The sequence below is a fragment of the Fundulus heteroclitus genome, unplaced genomic scaffold, assembly GCF_011125445.2.
Source record: "Fundulus heteroclitus isolate FHET01 unplaced genomic scaffold, MU-UCD_Fhet_4.1 scaffold_90, whole genome shotgun sequence".
Lineage (NCBI taxonomy): Eukaryota > Metazoa > Chordata > Actinopteri > Cyprinodontiformes > Fundulidae > Fundulus > Fundulus heteroclitus.
The window spans coordinates 976,912-999,069 of NW_023397362.1; the positions used below are offsets into that span (position 1 = coordinate 976,912).

A 22,158-nucleotide genomic window follows, 5' to 3' on the forward strand; every position below is an offset into this window, starting at 1 on the left:
GGGTCATATCAACATGTGACAGAAGGAAGCAGAAACCCACAACCTTTTGATTGCAAGACGCTGACTCTACCCACTGACCCACAGTTACCCCCATTATGCTTTCAAAGATAACAGAAAAGTGGTCAGATAGGACAACATCAGCATGAATGGATGAAAAGCATGAAAAGGAAATATTTAGACTCTTGCTGGTGATCAAATCTAAAATATGTCCCTGTTTGTGTGTTGGCTGTTTAACATGTTGAGTCAAACAAAAATGTCTAAGTGCGTCACATAGTTCTTTTGCATCTCTGTCTTCAGGGTTGTCAACGTGAATGTTGAAGTCTCCCACAGTAATTAAACAGTCGTAATCAACACATATCACAGATGGGAGGTCATTACAATCATTTAAAAAGTTTTATTTGGACTTAGGAGGTCTGTAAACATTCAAGAACATAGTTTGTACCGGGCTCTTTACATGGAAAGCCAAACATTCAAGGGGTTAAATTTTCCTTCACCTAGTGAAAAACGCCTTTTTACACTTCAGTGAATCACTGAACAGAGTGGACACTCCTCCACCTTTGCCTTCTGCTCTCACAAAGAAAATTGTAGTTCGGACATGTTGACTCTATTAGAATAGGTGCCACATTGAATTCATGTAACCATGCTTCTGTTGAGGACATAGCATCAAGATTGTGGTCAGTAATGAAGTCACTGATAAAAAATAATTCCTGACAGCAACTTTATTGTTTAATTAAGCCAGTTTATATGACTTAGTGGTTGATATTGTCTCTGTGGCTTGTGGTATTTCATAATTTATGGCTTTGAAATATAATTGTTTATTACTATTTGTTATCTTTTTAGCTTTGTTGCGCCGACCAGCTGTGTGGAGTACTTAGCCTTGTCTTCAGCCTGAGCTGAGCATGCACCTCCACAGAGTCCCCGTGCTGTGGAAGTCGTCCTGCATCGTTCCTGTGCCAAAGACGCCTCGCCAAGATAGCGCTGCGGGAAACCCTGATCACCATGTCACCAAGTGATTATGAAATCATTCAAGCACAGAGCAAATGCTTAGAAGAATTCAATACATGGATGTGCCAAAATTTTGTACAATTGAATAAAAAAACAAAACTGAAGACATAATTTTGGCCAACGGAGGAGCAATCAAGAGTTTGGACACAGCTTCACTTACTACATCTAATAATCACTGATCACTAAATCCTGTGGCGGCTTACCTTAAACGGCCATGAAACAGATTCAACTGTGGCAAAAAAGGTTTGGATTTTTTTTTTAATCATTTGGATAACAGAAGAACAGGTTAGACACTGGTGGCAGAAACATTTGTTAGTCACAGTGTTGTATTTAAGGCATTTATGGCTTTGACAAAAAGCTAATCGTTAGTAATTTTTCACAATTCTTTAACATTACAACAAAGTACACAAAAGGCTGCTGTGTTCACAATATAGCAACACATAGATTTGGAAAAAGAGAGGTATAGTTAAGAGGCACCAAGTCAATCAGATTTTTACAATGCAAACAGAGTCCGTCTCACTTGGCAGTTTTATCTGGAGATTAGGGCTGTCAGTTTTACCGCGTTGACTTTGTTAGACCATAACGTCGACAATTTTTTTGTCGCGAGTTAGTCGCGCATCAAAACACACACACACCGTTCCCTAATGTTTTCTCCCCGCAGCTCTACGGACTGTTTTTTTTTTCTTTTACCCTCGGCGCTTTCCGTAGTTCCAAGAATGCTAGAGACTGTAGCAAAACAAACCCGAGCGTACTGTTGCCAAGTCCGCTTATTTCATGTGACTTTGGCCTTCTTTTTTCTAAAGTCGCTTGTAAATTATAAATTTTTTTAGCTTGTTTCTGAAAGTGAAAGCGCTTATTTGGGCTCTAAAATAAGTGATGATAAACACGAGTTATTAGGAGACCTGCTTGCACTACAGACGCTTTGAGTATAACCAGCTGGAATACCCCTGCGCCTCATTACCTCATCCCTCCTCTAGACTGACATAGGAGCCGAGGGAGTAAAGGCAGAGGGAGCAATGTTGCCCGTATTTTCTGCAGTTTACGGTTGTGATAACTGCTAAAAGTAGATTACGCAGTGCAGATTGCCATTTTGAGCAGAGATTGATTCTGAAGATGAGTTTTTACACGCTGATAACTCTGCAGAAAGCCAACCCCTAAACCATACGTTAATGCTTATAATTTCTTGTCTGTGTATTTGACAAATTAAGGCTGAATCACATTACCAAATATGTACCCTGTAGTTACAGTGTCAGCACATGCAAGCTGTGCTAAATAGTTCTCTTTAAAGGGTATTACGCTCCTGCCCCGGTTGCATGCAAAGTGTAAGACTCTGGAATGACCTTGAAATTTAAAACCTTTTTTCAGGCTTTAACAAAAATTGTGTGTATGAACATGTCTATAAACAGCATGCAAAAATATACAAAGAAATTATTGTTGTTGGTGTGAAAGCTCAGGATTAGATGTGCGAGAGAAAGTGAAAAAAATGAACAATAAAACTTATAACTTTATTAAAATGTAAAATGTATTAATTTATATGATTATGCATAATACCATGTCTATCTTTGTTTAGGAGGCAAAACAATATTTCGCCATGAAAACAGGTATTTATTTACACATTTGTTTGCACATTGTGTAAACATCAGGGCATTATGATAAGCGATTTCGCCATTATTGGCCAGAGTTTAACATTTTATGGCACCAGGATGTTTTCATTCCAATTCTGAAAAGTGCTTGAAAAATGAAAAACTATTTATTAGTGTCATTTACTGCAAAATTGCATTTTAAAGTGCCCAAATAGGCTTTTACACTTTCAGAAATAAAATGTTACAAGATGCGATTAATCTTGAGTTAACTATTGACATTATGCGATTAATAGTGATTAAAGTTTTTAATCGTTTGACAGCCCTACCGGAAACAAAAATATACGGTATAGCTGGGTAAACATAGATAGGCAACAGCACCAGTTGCGACCCCACAAAGGATAGGCATGTTAAGAAAATGGATGAATCGATGGATGTGTAAACATAACTGGTAAAGAAAAAACAAAACTGAAGTGGCTTTATCCCATTTCTCATTGATATGCAAGTTGTTAAACTTGTCCTACGAGAGCCCTATTCTTCCAAATTAAGGTATGTCATGGTAATTATGTGAAACCTGCATAAAATAAGATATGAGATGCTAAAGTAGACTTTAACATATTCTAAAAGACGAAAGCGGCAGCAGGAAGCATGCAGTACTGTACAAAACAAGCTGGAAAGTTGAGAGACTTGTGGTCGTGCTTTTAGTCTACAATATAAGCAGTCCACCCATCCCCGTAACAACAGATCTCCAGGTGACTAAATATTTCCGATTACATTCACCTGACCTTAAAAAAGGCTCAGTTTACAATCATGATAGAGTCAACTGATTTCTGTTGTTGCATAATTTCTCCACAGTTTAGTGAGATGGGGGTTTATAACCTGATGAAGCACAGAAACAAACCCGTCCGACCTGGACCAGGTTCAGTAGTGATTGAAAAGAAACATCGCTTTCTCCATCATCCGACTGGCTCTAATGTCCTATATAAATGCACTTATCACCCATTCTATCACTATCTAGTTGTAATTGTTATTGCTATTGTAAACTTAAACATGTATATAACATTTATGAGGTATCGGTGTAATAGTTAGAAGATAAGCCTATAACTCATTGCCATATATCAAAGTAAAACTAATAAAAGATAAAGCGGAGAGCCAAAGTGCCCATAGAAAGGTAAAAAAAACAACAACAACGGATTCCAGAGGTACCAGTAATTTAAAAGACAGTTATTTACCTTTACGTTGGATCAATGATTTTTTTTCTAGTATAGCATCGTATAACAATGTAAAATAAATGATAACACATCAGAGGTCTTGCCCGACATTGTGTAATACTACAAATGTTACTCATCTCTGAAAACCTATTTTGGACACATTGTTTTAGATTTAGATCCTTTCAATGGAGATTAGAGTTGAAATAAAATGCAGAAAGTAAACATTTGGTCTACATGATGACACAGCAGCAACAGGTTTCGGGGTAGTCGTCGGCACTGACTTTGTTCTCATTTCCGTAAACATAGTAGACGTACATTTTATTTTTCCACTTGTAGTTCACTTTGGTGACAGGGATCAACTCAACGGTCTGTCTCTGAAAGAAACATAAATATAGTTGGTTTTGATGAAAAAGGAATAAAACGCCTTGTGAAATGTACAATGAACTTAAAAGGCAGGCAAGACAACACTTTAGATTGTTTTATTTAGATTAGTTCCTAAAATCAGAATTTCCCAGCCTGGTCTTTAATAGGTTAAGTGTTTTGTCATATTTATTTTTCAAAACCAACCTGCTGCAGGATCCTGGAGGTCTGAGCATATTTGGATTGATGCTCTTTGATCAGTCGGTCAGAGGCCTCAACGATGTCTGGGTTCGGGAACCCATGCAGCGGATAGACCTGAGAGGAAAAACAAATAGAGCCTAAAACTTAATAAAACAACCTTCTTTTAATGACCTACTACCTTTCCTTGAGGATCTTCTCAAGACATTTAGATTTTAACTTGTTTTTTTTAACAATGTTAGCTTCTATAATCTTGTAATGTATTTACTTCCTTTACATTTGCGTGTATAAAATACAGCACTGGCATGCAGAGATGTGAACTAGTAGAGTTTACAATACATTGCAATTTCAATGGTAAATAGTAGTTTAATAATAATAATAATTATCATTATTATTATCATTTAAACTTTTCAAGCTTTTCCAGACCTTACAAGTATGAGAAAACATTTCATACACAGAATCTTCAAAATGTTTATTTCTGTTCCTTATTGCATGAATTTAGATGCTATATTGTTTATCTGAAATGTTTTTTAACTCTTGACTTCAGTTTTCCACAGATTCTATTTAAAATACTATTGAAATGACTATCCCAGACTTTGAGACTTATAAAAACTCAAAGAATTAAAAATTTGCTATATATGCAAAAAAAAATTTGTCACTCGCTATTTTTAATTTGTTTCTCACACTTTTAATTCCTCTTGATTCTATTTGCATATTCCATCTTTCTGTCTATCCATCTGTCTTGACTTGACTTGATAACTTGAAAACAGAAAACTTCAAAACTTTGTGTTTGTGTCTAGGGATTAAATATCTGTCCCACTTTAACCTTTGTGAAACACTTTTTGCTACATGTGATAAAAAGCGCTGTATGGATAAGCTTGACTAACTGACATAAAATTGCAGTGGAGCAATACAGTTCAACATTTTCTTTGCTTAACATAAGCAAACTAATTCAAGCAATTTACAATGTAAACAAAAACCTTACAATTTAAAGCAAATGGATATTAGAAGTATGCGACAAGAAGTGTGTGCGTGTACCATGATCTGGGTGATCTTGTACAACTCCTTGCCGCTCACAGACTTCAACTCACTATCCGTCAGGCTACAGTTTTGCTCCACTAAATGGTCGTCCACATTGTTTTTCCTGAATTGGAACAGACAATATCATGAAGCTGATAGTTTAAATGCTACACATAAACATCAACAGTATTCCTCTTAAGACCCATTAAAACACAAATAATACAGTATATTTTGCAGTGAATAATATCTAAAATTCACCAATTTTATTTATTATTCACTAAACTTGCCAGTAAGAGGAATTCTTGAAGTATTTGTGCATTCACAAAAACACGAGAATCCAATGTGTACTGCCTGTGTCCGGACCAAAAATCGTTCGGGCCAATCATATTGCAGTATTGTGGTTTAAGGCGGGACATACTGGTGCAAAAAAAAAAAAGCAAGGACTGACAAGCCCACAGCCGGACTAACATAAACATGGCAGCACAGGAAGACGCATGCATAACTGCTGCTATCACATCTGTTTTGTCAGAATCCACAATTCCATCTTTGAAAGAAGAACAGGAAGAAGTGCCTTAACCGGCTTACCTTCTTGTGGTTTCTCATGGTGGTGCTGCTCACGTTTTAATTTGATTCCGTAATTGGCTAAAACCAACCTTTAGTAGGCGGGCACTAGGTGTCGCTTCGCCCAATCAGCTTGGCGAGTTCTGCTGAATATATCTCCTTTCACCAAACGGATTTGATGAGAGCAGTCCCAGATTGACCATGTGCAGAATGGAGATTGTTATACATTATCAAGCTGGCTGGCCAGTTTAATTATTCTCTAGCAAGGATTACAATCCCCAGTTCTCAAGGGCCTGTGTCCTGCAAGTTTTAGATAATCAGATAATTAGCTGATGATTTAATTATCTGATCAGGGTGTAGAAGTAGGGACATGTCTAAACATTGCAAGGTAGTGGCCTTCAACAACTGAAGTAAAACAATTGCACTAGAGTTGTTGACACAAGATCCTAACAGAGCAGCCGGATACATGATTGTTTTCTTAAGTGCTCTTGTTTAACTAATGGACTAAAAGAAACTCCTCAGTTTTGTGTGTCCTGGTGTTCCGTGATGATACACATAATAACGAATCATCACTGCAGAAACAACTGTATATTTCGAGCTTCAGTAGCAAGCCATAAACACCCAAAGACCAAAGGAACACACTCTTAATATGTTTTGAACCTTTTAACAAGACCTGAAAAAAAACTTAAATGTAATTTTAACAATTTGAATGGTTTCTTAGAAACAAGCAAACACATTCACATCTTCAGAGATTACAAAAACAAAACACCACAGATGACTTTTCATAGCTTCTTTTATCCAACTCAAATGGTGCTGAAGAATGACCACTATATTAATTGAAAAACTGGTATCAAAAGGACAGTGTATGTTTTCTTACAGGTGCCTGAAGAACACTCTGAATCATTAAGTAGTATTTTTTTTAAATAGAAAATAATTGAACCCATTGGAGTTTTTTTCCTAGGGTTACACCTAGCCCTCCATCTATTGGGTTAGTGTTCATTTAATTAAGGTAGTGATTAAAATACTTGACCCTTTGAAAATACTAATGCAGAAACACAAGGGACACAATTCAACATTATCAAGGACTTCTACAGAATACCTACAGAACACCTAAATAGGCATGTAAATCCTTCCCTAGTGCAACTTTGGCACCCAATGAACACTTACCACTCTACTTTGACTTTTACGTAGGTCAGCACTTGTTTTTTTCCATTGCAGGTTTCACACTTCTTTTTTCCCTTTGCGTTGCACTTTGAACACCTTTGCAAAAAAAATTAAAATAAAAAATAAACTCAGTTAGAAGTGTGACACACTGAGCATATGAATGATTATGTTCATGCTTTTTCTAGGCTCATATTTCTTCAATACTAAAAGTTATCAAATATTAAAAACTAAACTGAATCTTATTTTTAAATTTAGCCATTTATCCCCACATATTCTCTCGTTTTTGGCCAAAACTGAACCTCCTTATTATTAAAAAGCAGATATTTGTTTTTCTTTGTGATGGCTTGTTTGCACATGCATTGAATAGAAAAAAAGCTTTGCTTGCCGAGTGCTAAATCCAAATAAAATATCACATTTTTTTCATATAAAAATGTATCTATAAACTCTTCACTCCTATCTAACTGGAAGTGTCTCTTAAGTTTCGCCCTTTATGATACTACACCACTCATACCAACTTATTTGAAAGGCCAGTATCACAACCTATAAACATAACTAAATATTATACATTAGGAGCTGCCACTAAGCGTTCTTTTTCTTAATTTTTTCTAATTAGAAATGCATTGACTAAATGTCCTCAAAAAATGCATGTGATTTTCTAAATAAAATATTAGAAATCCAAATATCAAATATGACAAACAGGCTGTGTTTTAGTTATCAGCAACTATAAAGGAAAAAAAAAACATATTTTTCAATTAAAAAGTGGTAACATTTTGAACAAAATGTTCTTTTAGGAATAGTTTTACTGCACTGTACTCGTTACTTTTACTCGAGTAATATTATGAAGAAGTACTTCTACTCCTACTTGAGTAAACTGTTTGGCTACTCTACCCACCGTGACTAACTTCACTGAATAAAGAACAGACTTGTTTTGACCAAAAATGCACCAGAGACACACACCTACAATTTTTGTTGAAGTGAAACTTCTTGTTTGCACACAAGCTTTGTTGTTTTATACTGTCTGCTGTGCTTATTGAGCCATTTATGGATGTGTGACAGGTGAACAAATAGTAAAAAGTAGATATTGTCATTTGAAGTACCTTGCAGTGCTCTAACATAGTGTATATGCATTACCCGCTGTAAGTGTTGCTTTCAAGCTTAATCGAAAAAAGATTTAGAAGTGTTTCTTCTGCCTAAATTTGTTATTTTGTAATTTTTTATTTTAAATTGTAATGGTAAATGGCTTGTACAGTGCTTTATCAAGTCCGACAACAGTCAGTCATTCACCCACAGACAGTGGAGAGCTATGTTAGTAGCCACAGCCGCCCTGGGACAGACTGACATACATCAGCACCACTAGCAGGTAATGCAGGTGAAGTGTCTTGCCCAAAGACACAACGATTGTGACTGTCAGAGCATGGGATTGAAACGACAACCCACCAGTTACAGGACAAACTCTCTAGCTCTTGCGCCACCATTATCTTTATTATATAAACTTATGATAACTTTATATATTTGTCTATATGACTACATATTTAAAAAAAATATTAAATCAGATGTTATAATTAGTAACTCAGTATTTAAGTAGTCTTCTGAGAATATTTTTTTTACTCTTGAATAATTTCTTGCCTGACTACTTTTGCTTTTACTTGAGTAAAAATATAGAGAAGTAGTGCTAATCTTACTTGAGCAAAATTTGTGGCTACTAAACCCACCTCTGATTACCTGCGTAGATTTTGCATGAGGTTTTCTGGTATGACGTTTTATCAACTTAAAACTGTATTTTTTTCTTTTGTTTTTAATTTTTTTCTTTTGTGTTCTTTTATGTTTTGCTTTTAATGTTTGAAATGCTTGAAATGAATTCCTCCATTCATTCATCTATGCAGTTATAGGTGGTTCAAACAGGATGACTGACACAACAAGGCAAAGTGTTATTCAGTGAAATACTGTATGTGTCTGCATGTTTAGGTAAATGCTTATTCAGTTGAAGCTGGCAGGCTATGCATTCAGCCGCTCGTGGACATCTTCTCTTCAGTAGTTCATTAAGCATTGTGTTCATGAGCCCAGTTACCTGTCCTTTCCAGTTCCGTTACAATGACTGCAGTTTTCCTCCTCCTTCTTACCAGAGCCATTGCAGTCCCTGCATTGTTTCTAAAGACAAAACATTAAATATTAGCTCATAATGCAGTGCACTGGGGCTGACTAATCTGTTTAACTAACCATTAAATCAAGTAATTCCACAAAATCAAAATGTTATTATTGATATATGTTGAAACTGAATATTTTCTCACATATCCATTTCCATTGCAGTCTTCGCAGGGCACTGACCCTTCGCCACGGCAGGCGTTACATTCCTACACACATACACAGGAGTTCAAAATAGCGTTACAACATGCTTGAAGCACACAGGCTCTCAAAAGGCTGGTCATAATTTAAAGTCCTGACTTAAAATAAGTGGCCCACTTGTTTACATTGATCTTCTTGTCAGATCTTAAACACACCCACTTACTGAGATGAAATATAATGGATAAATTAAATACACAGGCAAAATGATTAAAACATAGAGTTCATAAAATGCTAATAAAATAGATAATTTTCCATAGAGGTACTGTTGTCATTATCTTTTAGAAAACAAACTTCCTAGTCAAAATAAAATAACTTAGAATTCTAACCAGCCATGGCTATGAAACATTTTGGGCTTGACAGTATTTTTTTTTTTTACTAACAACTCTCCAACAAGATTTTAAATCACCTGTTAAAGCAATCATGAAAAAATAACTCCATGGAACAGATTTCAAAATTACACAGAAGGAGTCAGCAATGGAAACCAATGAAGATAGGATAAAATGCAAAGACTGTTGTCAGCTAAAATAATTTCCCCCCACGGTTATGCTTCTGGATAATCAAATAAAAGTATTAGCCCCTTTGAGGGTTACCTCAGTGGCTATAAGTGCATCTAGACTCTTATTGAAGTCTCCTAATAGTGTTTATTGGCCTTTATAACTTCCATGAATGGAAAATCAGTACCTTTACTCACTGACAAATTGAACATTACAAGCCCTCCAAAAAGGAAATCATGAAGCTTCTCAAAAGGACTGAAATGCTTAAGATGAGGACCAAAAGCTCAAACATTGACTTTCTTCTGTAAATGACTTAAATAAATCCTAGATGTGGCTTTGCTTTCTCAAGAATACTGGAGGTTAAAAAGCAATGTCCCGTAACGGCATGTTTTTCAGCTGAAGCCTGCGACCAAACTGGTCATCAGCTGAGTTGCTTCCAGGAAAGCTTGATGTCACATAGTTTTATCACTCTGCAACGTGGTTAAAAGTCAGTGTAGATTACTACAATGCATAACTTCAAAAACCATAATGCTTCACATGAAATTGGCACGAGAGCAAATTAAAGGGTCCATAAAGTTACATCTGAGATCAAGGTAAGAGAAAACACGAGAAGCAGGCTGACTTGTGTCCTTTAAGAAGAATCACCTTGACGGAGGAGGTGTAGGGCACACGTATCTCCTCGGTATCCTTAGTGAAGAGTTGTGGGGTCTTGGTCTTGACCTCCCAGGGTGTGGGGGCGGGCTGAACATAGAAGTCAGCTATTTCTCCTGTTAGGAAAAAACACCCAGTCGGAGCAAACCCTCAGTACACTGGAAACTAAGTGTCTGAAAAGTTGCATTTCATTGTTTTTTTACATAGCAGTTTAACTTATCAATTATTCTAACAAAATAATCTTTAGCCTTTGTATTCTTGTTTATAGAAAGCATAAAACCTAGTTTTTATTGTAATAACCATTTATCACAATTGTAGTTTAAAGTTTTACTACACAACAAAAGGAACCAAGAAAATGTTTCCTGATTCAATTTATACAAAAAGCAGCCTCTAAAATAGGAAATATAGTAATTGACTATTGTGGAATATATTTTATATTTTTATGGGAGAAAAGGAGGTTATTCTAAAGGTCATCAAAAATGAGGTTTTATAACTCCATGTTACTCATTCTGTCAGATTTTATAGTAATCTTTTATCTTTTAGGGTCTTTCTGTATTTGGTATAAAAACTAAACAGTCATATAAGCATCTATAAATGTTCATCATGTAATCCATAAACAAACCATCCAACAGTTTATCCCTCTTCTGCCAACAGTTTTAAGTAAATTCATAAAAATATCTGTGCTGGAGGCTCTATTCGGGTCACATTTTATTCAACTTCTAGAAACAAATGCAGCAATGTTCTCGGTATTTAGGGTGCAGACTGGGTTGTGCAGACCCGAGTACTGGGCTCTTACCTTCATAAGGTTTCTCGGCCATTTCAGTTGATCTGTTCTCTGTGAATGTCTCCAGACGCAACTACAGGGCAAACAACATACTTTAACACCTTAATTGCACTAAATAAAAGCTAACATGTTAAAAAGGTACCTAGGAAAGAAACCATGGGAAGTACAAAAACCAAAACAGGTGCATTTCTAGTTGCAAGCTGTCATAACGTGAAACATTAAATAGCTGATATTTGTAGTATGTTTGAAAGGCTTGAAATGCATTCCTTCATCCATTCATCTACACGATTATGTAGGATTAAAATCGGGTGACTGACAAAACCAGGCACAGTGGTATTCAATAAAACATGTTTCTACGTGTAAAAGTCTATTCAAGGGAAAACATAGCCGGTAGGCTCGCTTCCCAGAATGCATTCAGCCGCTCGTGGACATCTTCTCTTCAGTAGTTCATCATGCATGTTGCTCGTGCTGCTGTGTTGCAAACCTCTTGGAGACAAGCAGTTCTCAATGGACTCTTAATGATAGATTTTTCATATATTTTCTAAAAACTGGATTTGTTTGGAGCCTTGTAGTGAGAAAGAAACTAAACCTGTTTTATAGGGAAACAACTGATTTATAGCTGTTAATATAGTTGCTATGATAACTGGAACTGGTCCTGGTTACCTGTTTTTAATTGTTACTGAAATTAGCTGGGTGCTCCCCCATCAACAACGATCCCCCTGTATAAATCTGCTGAACCAAAAGTCTTCCAAAAGCCACAGAGCCTCCAGAGCTCCTAATCTATCATCAATAACTGTGCAATATTTACTCTGGTATTTATTTTTTACTTTTATTTTGGACCTTTCTGACAAAGATCGTCCTCTGTTGCATCAGCAATAACTTTAGATTAGATTAGCTTGTTTTTTCATTACTGTTAATTGTGCGTAACTCTGTCTTTGCCGCTGTCACACCCGAATTTCCCCATTGTGGGAATATAAAGGAATTTCTCATCTCATCTTATCTCCTCCACATATCAAAGATATGTGAAATATTGAAAATGTCTGTGCTCAGGACCATCAAATCACTTCCCTGTGATACACACTGAGCTGGTAACTTGTCGGGACTTTGAAGCAATGAACTGGTTCCCTTATATAGGAATTTTTTGACCAATCTGTATAATATGATTGATTTTGACTTTGTAAAGTGCCTATAGACGACATGTTTCATGAATTGACGCTATATAAATAAAATTGAATTGAATTGAATTGAATTAACTAGCAGAAGTGACAGTATCCAGGAAAAGCTTGTTCCCCTGATGGGATATAGTTGTAAAATATCTGTGCTAACTCATGAAAGAACAAAATCAACAAAGTGAAAAGGGTAACAGACAGTATTAAACAATCATACAATTTGTCTGTATGATTTGACTAAATAGAATTTGTAAAGTGCCTTGAGATGACGTGTTGTGAATTGGCACTATATACCGTGAATAAAGCTGAATTTCATTGAATACTTAGGATAATATCAACCTATAAGTCATATAAAATAGCTTTATTAAACATTTTTCTGAAAGGAAAAAAAAAATCAATGATTTCATTACTGACCATAAACCTGATGTCGTGTTTTAGACAGAAATATGGTTATACTAATTTCATTAAAGCACCTATTCTGAGTCAACGCCTCCAAACTACAGTTTTCTTTGTGCAAACAGACAGCACAGAATCAAGAATCGTTTATTGTCACCACGTGTTACCATGGTTGGTTTTCGTTTCTTGGACATACTCCGGCTTAGGGCACACAACAAGCAATTGTCAACATGTTAAACAGCCAACACACAAACAGGGACATATTCTTAGACTTGATCATCTGTAAGGGTCTAAACATCTCCAAGGTCAATGTAACTAATGTTGCCCTATCTGACCCCTTTTCTGTTACCTTTGAAAGCATAATTTCCAATGACTTTAGCCAAAGAGACATCATAAGGACACACATCTTTACGACAACGCCACTGAAACCTTTAACCAAACATACTCTTCCACTTCCACAGACATCATTGACTGCATTGCTCAAATTAAAGTGAAGGTTGACTAGACTCCAGGTTCACTATAACATCTATAAAGAGAGACTTTACAGATATAACTGAAAATTGCAAGGGAGTCTTTCTTCTCTGAGATCATCAAATCAACAACACTGAGGTAATAATTTTCAGACCAAAAGAGGAGATCAGAAGTTAGCACACAGCTTCAGAGGCTTCAGCTAGTAGCCACTGATCAGGCCCGAAATCTGGGAGTAGCGATGGACTCAGACCTGAACCTCCAAAAGCATCTAAACACAATTACAACGTTGTCCTTCTATCACCTGAAAAACATTTCCAGGATTAAAGTACTAATGTCTCAGCAGGATCTCGAAACTAATCTAAGCAGTTATCTTTAGTCAAATTGATTACTGCAATGGTGCCTTTGCAAGTCTGCCAAAAAAGTCGATCAGACAGCTGCACATGGTCAAGAACGACCGCTGCCCATGTCCTCACTAAGACTAAGGCTACGTTTCCACTTTTTGCGGAAGTAATAGTGAAAGCATTACGAATAATGTGAAATATAATCACCCTGTATGTGTTAAAAGACTCCGTGTTGGTTATAACACCCTCTTTGGCTGGGCCTGAACCGTAGCAGCAATGGGATTGCACATAGTCCTTGAATGCCTCACGAGCTGCTTCCTCTGACAGGGCGGGAATGCTAAAAAAACAACAACAACAATAAACACATGCAAAATATCTTCTGGATGCAGACACAGACCAGCACGTGATTTGCGGACTGTTACAGCTCAATGATGTGCGGTCTTACTTCCAGTTATCAGGAATGGGACCAGGCTGGGGAGCTACTGGCTGTAAAGGCATTGGAGGCGGAAGGTAACCACCTGCAGAAATGATGGGAAATTAGCTGTTAACACACTGCAAAGGCACACTTCAGTGAGATGGGCTCTTCTTACCTCCTCCAATTCCCTCGTAGCCAGGTATGTTTGTGAAAGGGTTGGCTGCCGGGGCATGGAGCGGTGGATACATAGCTGAAACAGAAACAGCTCAATGTCATGTCATGGGAAAAAAATAATTCTCTGCAAAATAAGACCTGCCAAAATGGATGAGAACTCTGAGTCTGCAGCTGTTCTATCAGCCAAGGCTCAAGCACACGTATTTATACCACCGTATTGTGATTTCTTCTTCTGACACAAAGACTTTTGCTAATCATGAGATAAGGATTGGGCGAAAGCACTCCAACTGGAGTTTTCGGTTTAAACAATGAAGGTGAAACTGTGGTAAAACTTTCTTCCGTCATACTTGTTCCGTTACAGAAAGGTTTCAAATATACCTCTTTAGACAAATGCTGCATTCACTCACTTTCAGCTTGTGATTTATGTCAGAACTTATTACATATCTTGGGCCATGTTTAGACTTGACAAGGGATTTTTAGTGGGTGTCTTGTTTCAGCACAAGTTGGCCCAGATAATGGAAGTACGGCATATCTTATTCTTAATAAGAAGAGAATGCAGAAGGACCAACTATGTTTCCTGGGCAACTAAAGGCTAATAAAGACTAAGGGGAAAAAAGGATGATTACTAAAAAAATTATTAATTGGAGAATATGGATCAGCTGTTTAATACATTTTCTGGGATTGATCAATTTTGCTTTGCAGCACAACCAATGAGTTCTTCTGATGAGTCACAGATGCTTGTTATTTGTTTTGATGCTACAATTAAAAAATAACAAATGTCCAAGAAATTAACACGTCCATAGCAAAATAACTAATTCAGAAAAGAAAACTGGCAATTATTTCTAATTTTCAAATGATATGATGAATTAAAATTACTTATTTTATTGGGACTCTGCAAAGGTCCCTGAAAGGTAACATAGCACTTCTGCCAAAAGATGAAATTATACACCAGCTATCAGCTCATAACATTCTTGTTTCATGTGCAGAGAGTTTCTGCCGTTTTAGGTTCATCCACAGATGAAAAACCACAATTAAAATTACTTTTACATAATGTTTGAACGTAAAATTAAGTACATAGTAAGAAAATGTCCCTGAAAACAAAACATTCAGGGTACAGTTGGGTATAATTGCTGTGTGGTTTTCATCTCACTCTTTCTTAAAGAAAAGTTTAAACCATGCTTTACTAAGGTACATCTTTCTCTGCAGAAGAAGTGTTTGTATTTGAGTATTTAACAAATATGACATGTCAACTAGAGTGCGTTCAAATTTTCCTCAAAATCTTGATTTGAGTGGTTTGGATTCCATGTAAAAATACTGTTACCTGAAAACTACTCAAACATTGGGAGACAGCTAAAAAGAAGGTGGGGGCAACAGGATTTCCCCATAATCACTTGCCTCCCACTCCCCCAGGCAGCCGTTGAAAAGCTGTTGTAACGTAATTCCAAGGAATCGTACAGGAAGAGATTCTAAATGTAAAAAACCTGGACTGAGGCCAATTTTTTTTTGGGAACATTTTGTTCCCACTGGCTTGGGAGGATTCACAGAGTTCTGCAGTATAGCTACTCCTCAATCAATACTCAAAGAAATGATGTGGCTTAACAGAAAACCCCGCAGTGCTGGTGGCCCATGAATGTTGTTTTGATTGGATTACTGGACAAAAAAGTGTTTTAAAATAATAACTATCAAACAAAAATGCTAACCAAGGATGCACTCTTTCTTCTGTACACCTATTGACATTTTTCTCACAACAAAAACAAATACAGTATACAACAAATCTAGGTCTAAAAATCTGATGGGTATAAATGAGTATCCATCCATTTTCTAACACGAGAGGGGTGCTGGTGCCTATTTCCAGTTGTCAATGGGCTAGAGGCGGGGTACTCCCTGGACTGGTCGCCAGTCTATCTCAGAGCAACACAGAGACAGACAGGAAAAATAACCATTCTCGCACACAATCACATCTAAGGAGAATTTAGAGACACCAATTAGCCTAACAGTCATGTTTTTGGACTGTGGGAGGAAGACGGAGTACCCGGAGAGAACCCACGCATGCACAGGGAGAACATGCAAACTCCATGCAGAAAGGCCCAGGGCAAGGGTAGGACTCGAACCTAGGACCTTCTTGATGCATGGCAACAGTGCTACCCACTGCAGCACTGTGCAAGCCTGAATGAGCATTTATTATGGCAGTTTTAAATGTATGCCCAAAAATGGGGAGTGAAGTCAAATGCATTGCTTTATAATTCGGGTGAGGAAGGTGTCAGAACAAAATAAAACAGGTACATTTTACAGAAAGGTACACACAATCTGATTAACTACTAGAGAACGCTTTATGAACCAATCAGGAACCAATTGGTAGTTAACCAGTACCTACTGGTGACCACGCTGCCAAGCCTTATTAGAGCAACACTGGTTTGTAACCAAAGAATGTGGGTTCTGAATAGACCCTGCACTAGAGATGTCACAGCTAATAATTGTTAAAAAACCTGTTTGCTAATGATTGCCGATTTTATATGATTCTCTCTTTTGTAAACTTAATGATGAAAGACATTAGCAATTTTATATTCTTTCATCTTAACTATGTCTGTCACATAATTACTGAGTACCAAATCATTGCCTGGCTATTCTGTTAACTTCATGAAGTGAAACATCATACCAAGTACTTATTGAGGAACCAATTATTAACTACCCATTAGCTCCTGATCGGTTCCTCTTTGTTTTCCAGGTCTCTAACCAGTAGTCTCCTAATAAGGCTGGGCTGTGTGTTCCCCAGTAAGCCCTGGTTAACTACCCACTGTTTCCTGATTAGGTCCCAAGGTGTTCTCTAGTAGTAAATCTAATTTTGTGTACCTTATTGTACAGTGCTACCAACAAAAATTGCCATTTTCCTTTTATCCCCCCCCCCCCCACCCCCCCCACCCACCAACATATGATTCAGTTATATTTACTCAGTCCAAAAACTCACAGCTGAGATGTGAGATGTAATTTCACTTAAAGGTTGTGGCTTTTTCTAAGATCGACCTAGTTATAAAACAATAAAGAAATAAATATGCTAATAGAATTTTTTTTTATCCAGCAACAAGCTCAAAGCTTTCATTTTGACTTATTTGTAAATTTTTAACATAGGCTACTTGACACTCAAGATACAGATTTCATTTTCATTCTGACTTTTATAACTGACGGCCTGGTTTCATTTCTCTTTTTCTCCTTCTGAGCTTAATATTACTTCCAATTCCTATTTTTTAAAATGATGTTTCAGTTATAAAGAATAAGGTCAAGCCTTCAAGAAAATCTAAACATTTCTATTCACTAAAATCCTTCCTTGACTACATCCTTCAATGAAGGAATGTGCGCCTCTTTTGGATGCCTTCTTCCATTAGGTGAGCTGTGATACTTACCACATTTAAACTGTGGTCTAAACTAAATATATATATACACACATATATATATATATATATATATATATATATATATATATATATATATATATATATATATATATATATATATATATATATATATATATATATATATATAATTTGCAACTCACAAAAACGGTACTTTAGCGGTAGGTGGGATTACATCGTCTCTCACATCATGGCCAAGACAAAACAATCACGTAACTGATAAGGTTCCAATAAGGGCAACAACAACAACAACAAAACAAGCTTTTCTTCAGTCTGTTCAGCTAATTTACCTCTTCATAAGCAATTAATACGTAAACAAATGTGAAAAGTCTAAAATGTACGTAAGCGCTTAATTAAATTTAAGTAGCCACAGTCTCCCAGATCAGTTTCCAATGTTAACCCTTAACTCACCACTAAAAGATCCTATCACTAAAAGATTTTATGACCAATAATGAACACAGAATCTGTGCTACAGATGGACGCATCGAGTTTTAAAATAGTTAATTAACTTACCTGCGCTGTTCATCATGTTGTCTTTCTTTCCCTCCTTTTCTCTCCCTGTTTTCTTCAATCTGAACAGATTGTCTCTGTTTTCAGTCTATAGTCTCGGTGTCCCACTCTTCTGCTGCGCTCAGTCTAGAGAGCTCCGGGAATAACTTCACAATAAAAGAGCGCATGCACGAGTCTCCGTTACCTGACGTAAACGTTGCGGACTGTAACAATGCTCGAATGTCTTTAAATATCATAACGGGCGTTTAAAATACACATTTAATATTAGCCAATTACCTTTTCTTTGTTACTGACGTAATTCAACAAAGGGATTGACAACAACAACAATAATAATAATAATAATAATAATAATAATAATAATAATAATAATAATAATAATAATAATAATAATAATAATTATTATTATTATTATTATTATTAAAGTGTCTTTCAGAACACTCATAGACACCGTACAGAAACAACACAATAAAGGCAAAAACAACAAACCGTAAGAGTTACGGTGAACCAGCAATCACAGAGACTATATGCACTTTTGAACAGATTGTTTTTGAGTAAAAAATCGAACTGGTAGAGGGTGACATTATAGCAGATATATTTATAGTTGTACACTATAAATTACGAGTTAGCTAGAAAGAAATAGCCAATGATGTTGCAAGTAATACTTACATGAATGCATAAATCCTCAGACTATGCTTTCACTTGCATTTAACTGGTCTAATTCAGTTTAACCTGTTTGTGTATCAGTTGTGGAGTCTATGTAGGAAATGCATTTTTACAGATTATAATCATTGTTCGTGTTTGCTATTAGGAGCATTTTCAATCGTTTTCAAAGGTGACGAGGTCCTGGGGCTTTTATTTTGAAGGAGGCTTTAGCCCACTTTTTTTTCATGCAACCTGATAAATGCTGTCCTCTTGGAATGTCGACCACGCCTTATCTGTATGAAGCAGCCTGAAAGAGGGTGTGGGGGTGTGCGGGGTGGGGGGGTTCCTGTCCCCAGAATATTTTGTAGCTGCAGACACCATCCAGTAAGAGATCATTATACCAAACATTAAATGCAGAGAAATAAGGGAGAAATACGTATACGTGTGGAGTCTATCTTTACATGCTAGACCTTTCAATTAATATTATGATATTAATAATACTTTTTTTATAAGTGCCCTTCAGAACACTCTAGGACACTGTACAGAACAAACAGAACAATAAAGGTAAAAACAACAAACCATAAAAGTTGGGAACCAGCAATCAGAGAGAATATGCACTTTTGAACAGATGGGTTTTGAGTTTTGACTTGAACTGGTCGAGGGTGTGATTATTGCAGATATCTCTCTAGTTGTGCACGATAAATTATGATGTAGTTAGAAGGAAATAGCCTGTTTCAAGTAATAAACATGCAAGTTTTAAATATTTTGTGCACTCTGAAGTCATCTGTGTTAAGCATTCGCTGTTGCAGTATTTAACACAACATGTATGACTGATCTTTTTAAACTTGTGTGAATGCTGAAATCCTCAGTCTGTGCTTTCACTTGCATTAAGTAATTAATTCCTAAACATGTTTGTGTATCCAATGCGGAGTCTATGCAGCAACTGCATTTTTAAAGATTAAAATTATCATTCATCATTGCAATAGATGGGCAGCCTCCCCCCCCCCCCCCCCCCCTCTCTGTGATGAAATGTAATGAAATCACCTTTTTCCGCCGAAGTACAAAACATGACATATCATGTTTTCATGGCAAGTGAAAGAGCATAAACAAGTTTTTTTCTTACAACTTCATTTATTAACGGTTTGTTACTATAATTTAGACTGACAGCTTTTTATTAATTGATACAGAAAAACAGTAATTGACGAGCAGAATCTGAGTTAACACAGCTAAATAGACACAGCTAAATCTCAAAACATCTTAAAACGTCTGCGGCGGTTTCATATTCCCACAAAATGAAAAAATTCATATTGTGGGAATGTTTTTGTCACTCCTTTCAGAAAGCAAGATTCATATATTTTATGCTTTCATTATACTTAGAGGGAAATATTTCAATCACTATGAAAGCATTGTTAATGTATGAATGCTAGGTAATGGTCATATTGTGGCTCACACAATCATGGGGAAGACTGTTGACTTGACAAATGGCCAGGAGACAGTAGTTTATATCCTCCACAAGGAGGAAAATTCACAAAAGGTAATTGCTAAAGAAGCTGGTAGTTTACAAAGTGCCCTATTCAAGCATACTCATAGACAGTTGAGTGGAGGGAAAAAGTGTAGTAGGAAAGGGGGGGGTCAGCAAATCTAGAGCCACAACACACAGACGGATACCAGACATGGGCTACAAATGTTGCAGTTTTTGTGTTAAGGCACCCTGAACTAGATACAACGTCCAAAAAAGGTTAAAAACAACTGGACTTCTATTGCTGAAGACATTTTGCTTCCCATCCAGGAAGCTTTCTCAATTCAAAATGTCTGGAGTAGTGTGGAGTACTAAGCTTTATAAACCTGCAGGTGAGGCCTCGTTGGAGCTCAGATTCACATGCAACGACTCTCCATTGTTGGGGGCGACCAGTTCCATGTGAATTTGCATGCGAACATAAGCTCCAATGAGGCCAACAGGTCTATAAAGCTTGGATCTTCACCAACATAGATACGTCAACAGTGTTTTGCCTGGGCTAAGAGCTGGCACGTGGTCCAAAGTCCTCCTTTAGGATGAAACAATGTTTGCATTTCATTATGGAAATCAAGCTCCCAGTGTCATAAACTGGTCTGGTGGCAACCACACACAGAGCCACGTTCAAGAGTTTTATTGTAGGATGATGGGTTGTGGATGATGGAAACCAGTGGGCTGTACCAGACTGGAGCAGGAGGACAATCACGGCACAAGCAGGTGGGCGTAAAGGAGCAGGAGGACCGTGGGTGCTATGCTGCGGAACCGGGTAGGCGAAGGGAGCCAGGAAGCCTCCCGGACAGGCGAGAGAGCGCTGGGGTCGAGGAAGAACCGCACCTCATGGCTGGATCCGTACTGACATAGCTGGCTGCCGAAGGAGCTAGTGGGCTTGTCGCCGTGGCTCCCGGGGGGCTTCGTCGTTGTAGCTGTTGGGGGGGGGGGGGGTCCTGGGGCTCATCTCTGCTTCTCCCTGGTATGCTATCCCTGTATTTAACAAACCCCAGCCCTCAAAGGCCAGTGTCCTGCAAGTTTAAGATAGATAATTAGCTGATGATCTTATTATCTGATCCTGGTGTACATGTAGGGACACATCCAAACATTGCAAGGTGGTGGCCCTCAACAACTGCAGTAAAACAATTGCACTAGAGTTGCCGACACAAGATCCAAACAAAGCAGCTGTTGCCCTGGATACACGACTCTTATCGTAAGCATTCTGCTTTAACGACTGGACCAAAAGAAGCTCCTCAGCTTGGTGTGTCCTGGTGTGAGGATATACACAAACCCCCTGTGCATTCAGAGCTTCAGTAGCAGCCGTAAAACACCCAAAGACCAAAGAAACACACACTTAATATGTTTTTCACTTTTTAACTTTTAGGAAACCTTAAATGTCATTTTAACCATTCGAGGTTCCTCAAGAAAAAAAAAGTAATCACCTTCACATCTATAGAGATTTTTAAAAACACCACAGATTTCTTTTGATAGCTTCTTTTAACCAACTGAAATGAATAATGGTCACTATATTAATTTGACCACCAGAGGCCCTCCTCCTTTCTTTTGACACTTTTGTTCTCGGTCTTTCTGACTTCCTTTTTCTTCATGATGTATACTGAATCTGTTGTTACTGAAAGGCAAGATGTTTCGAAGCTAAAATGATCCCCCTCCCATTCCGAGCTGTAAGCGGACCAAGTGGTCAGTAGACTATAATTCTACAACTTTATTTTAGTTTTTATCCACTGACTGTGTGGATGTAAA

General features: G+C 37.2%; 1 protein-coding gene across 1 annotated transcript; it reads right to left on the reverse strand.

Annotated features, from left to right (window-relative positions):
- Positions 1-3,584: 3,584 nt before the first annotated feature.
- On the reverse strand, positions 3,585-18,391 carry LOC105939258 (protein SSUH2 homolog). The gene is made up of 12 exons (XM_036134743.1): positions 18,258-18,391; positions 14,339-14,413; positions 14,194-14,266; positions 13,956-14,085; positions 11,384-11,444; positions 10,582-10,703; positions 9,388-9,450; positions 9,168-9,247; positions 7,103-7,195; positions 5,393-5,498; positions 4,364-4,471; positions 3,585-4,170 (listed from the first exon to the last, which is right to left on the reverse strand). Exons 1-12 carry the CDS (start codon positions 18,271-18,273, stop codon positions 4,027-4,029), a joined length of 1,071 nt encoding a protein of 356 aa, XP_035990636.1. The 5' UTR covers positions 18,274-18,391; the 3' UTR covers positions 3,585-4,026.
- Positions 18,392-22,158: the final 3,767 nt, after the last annotated feature.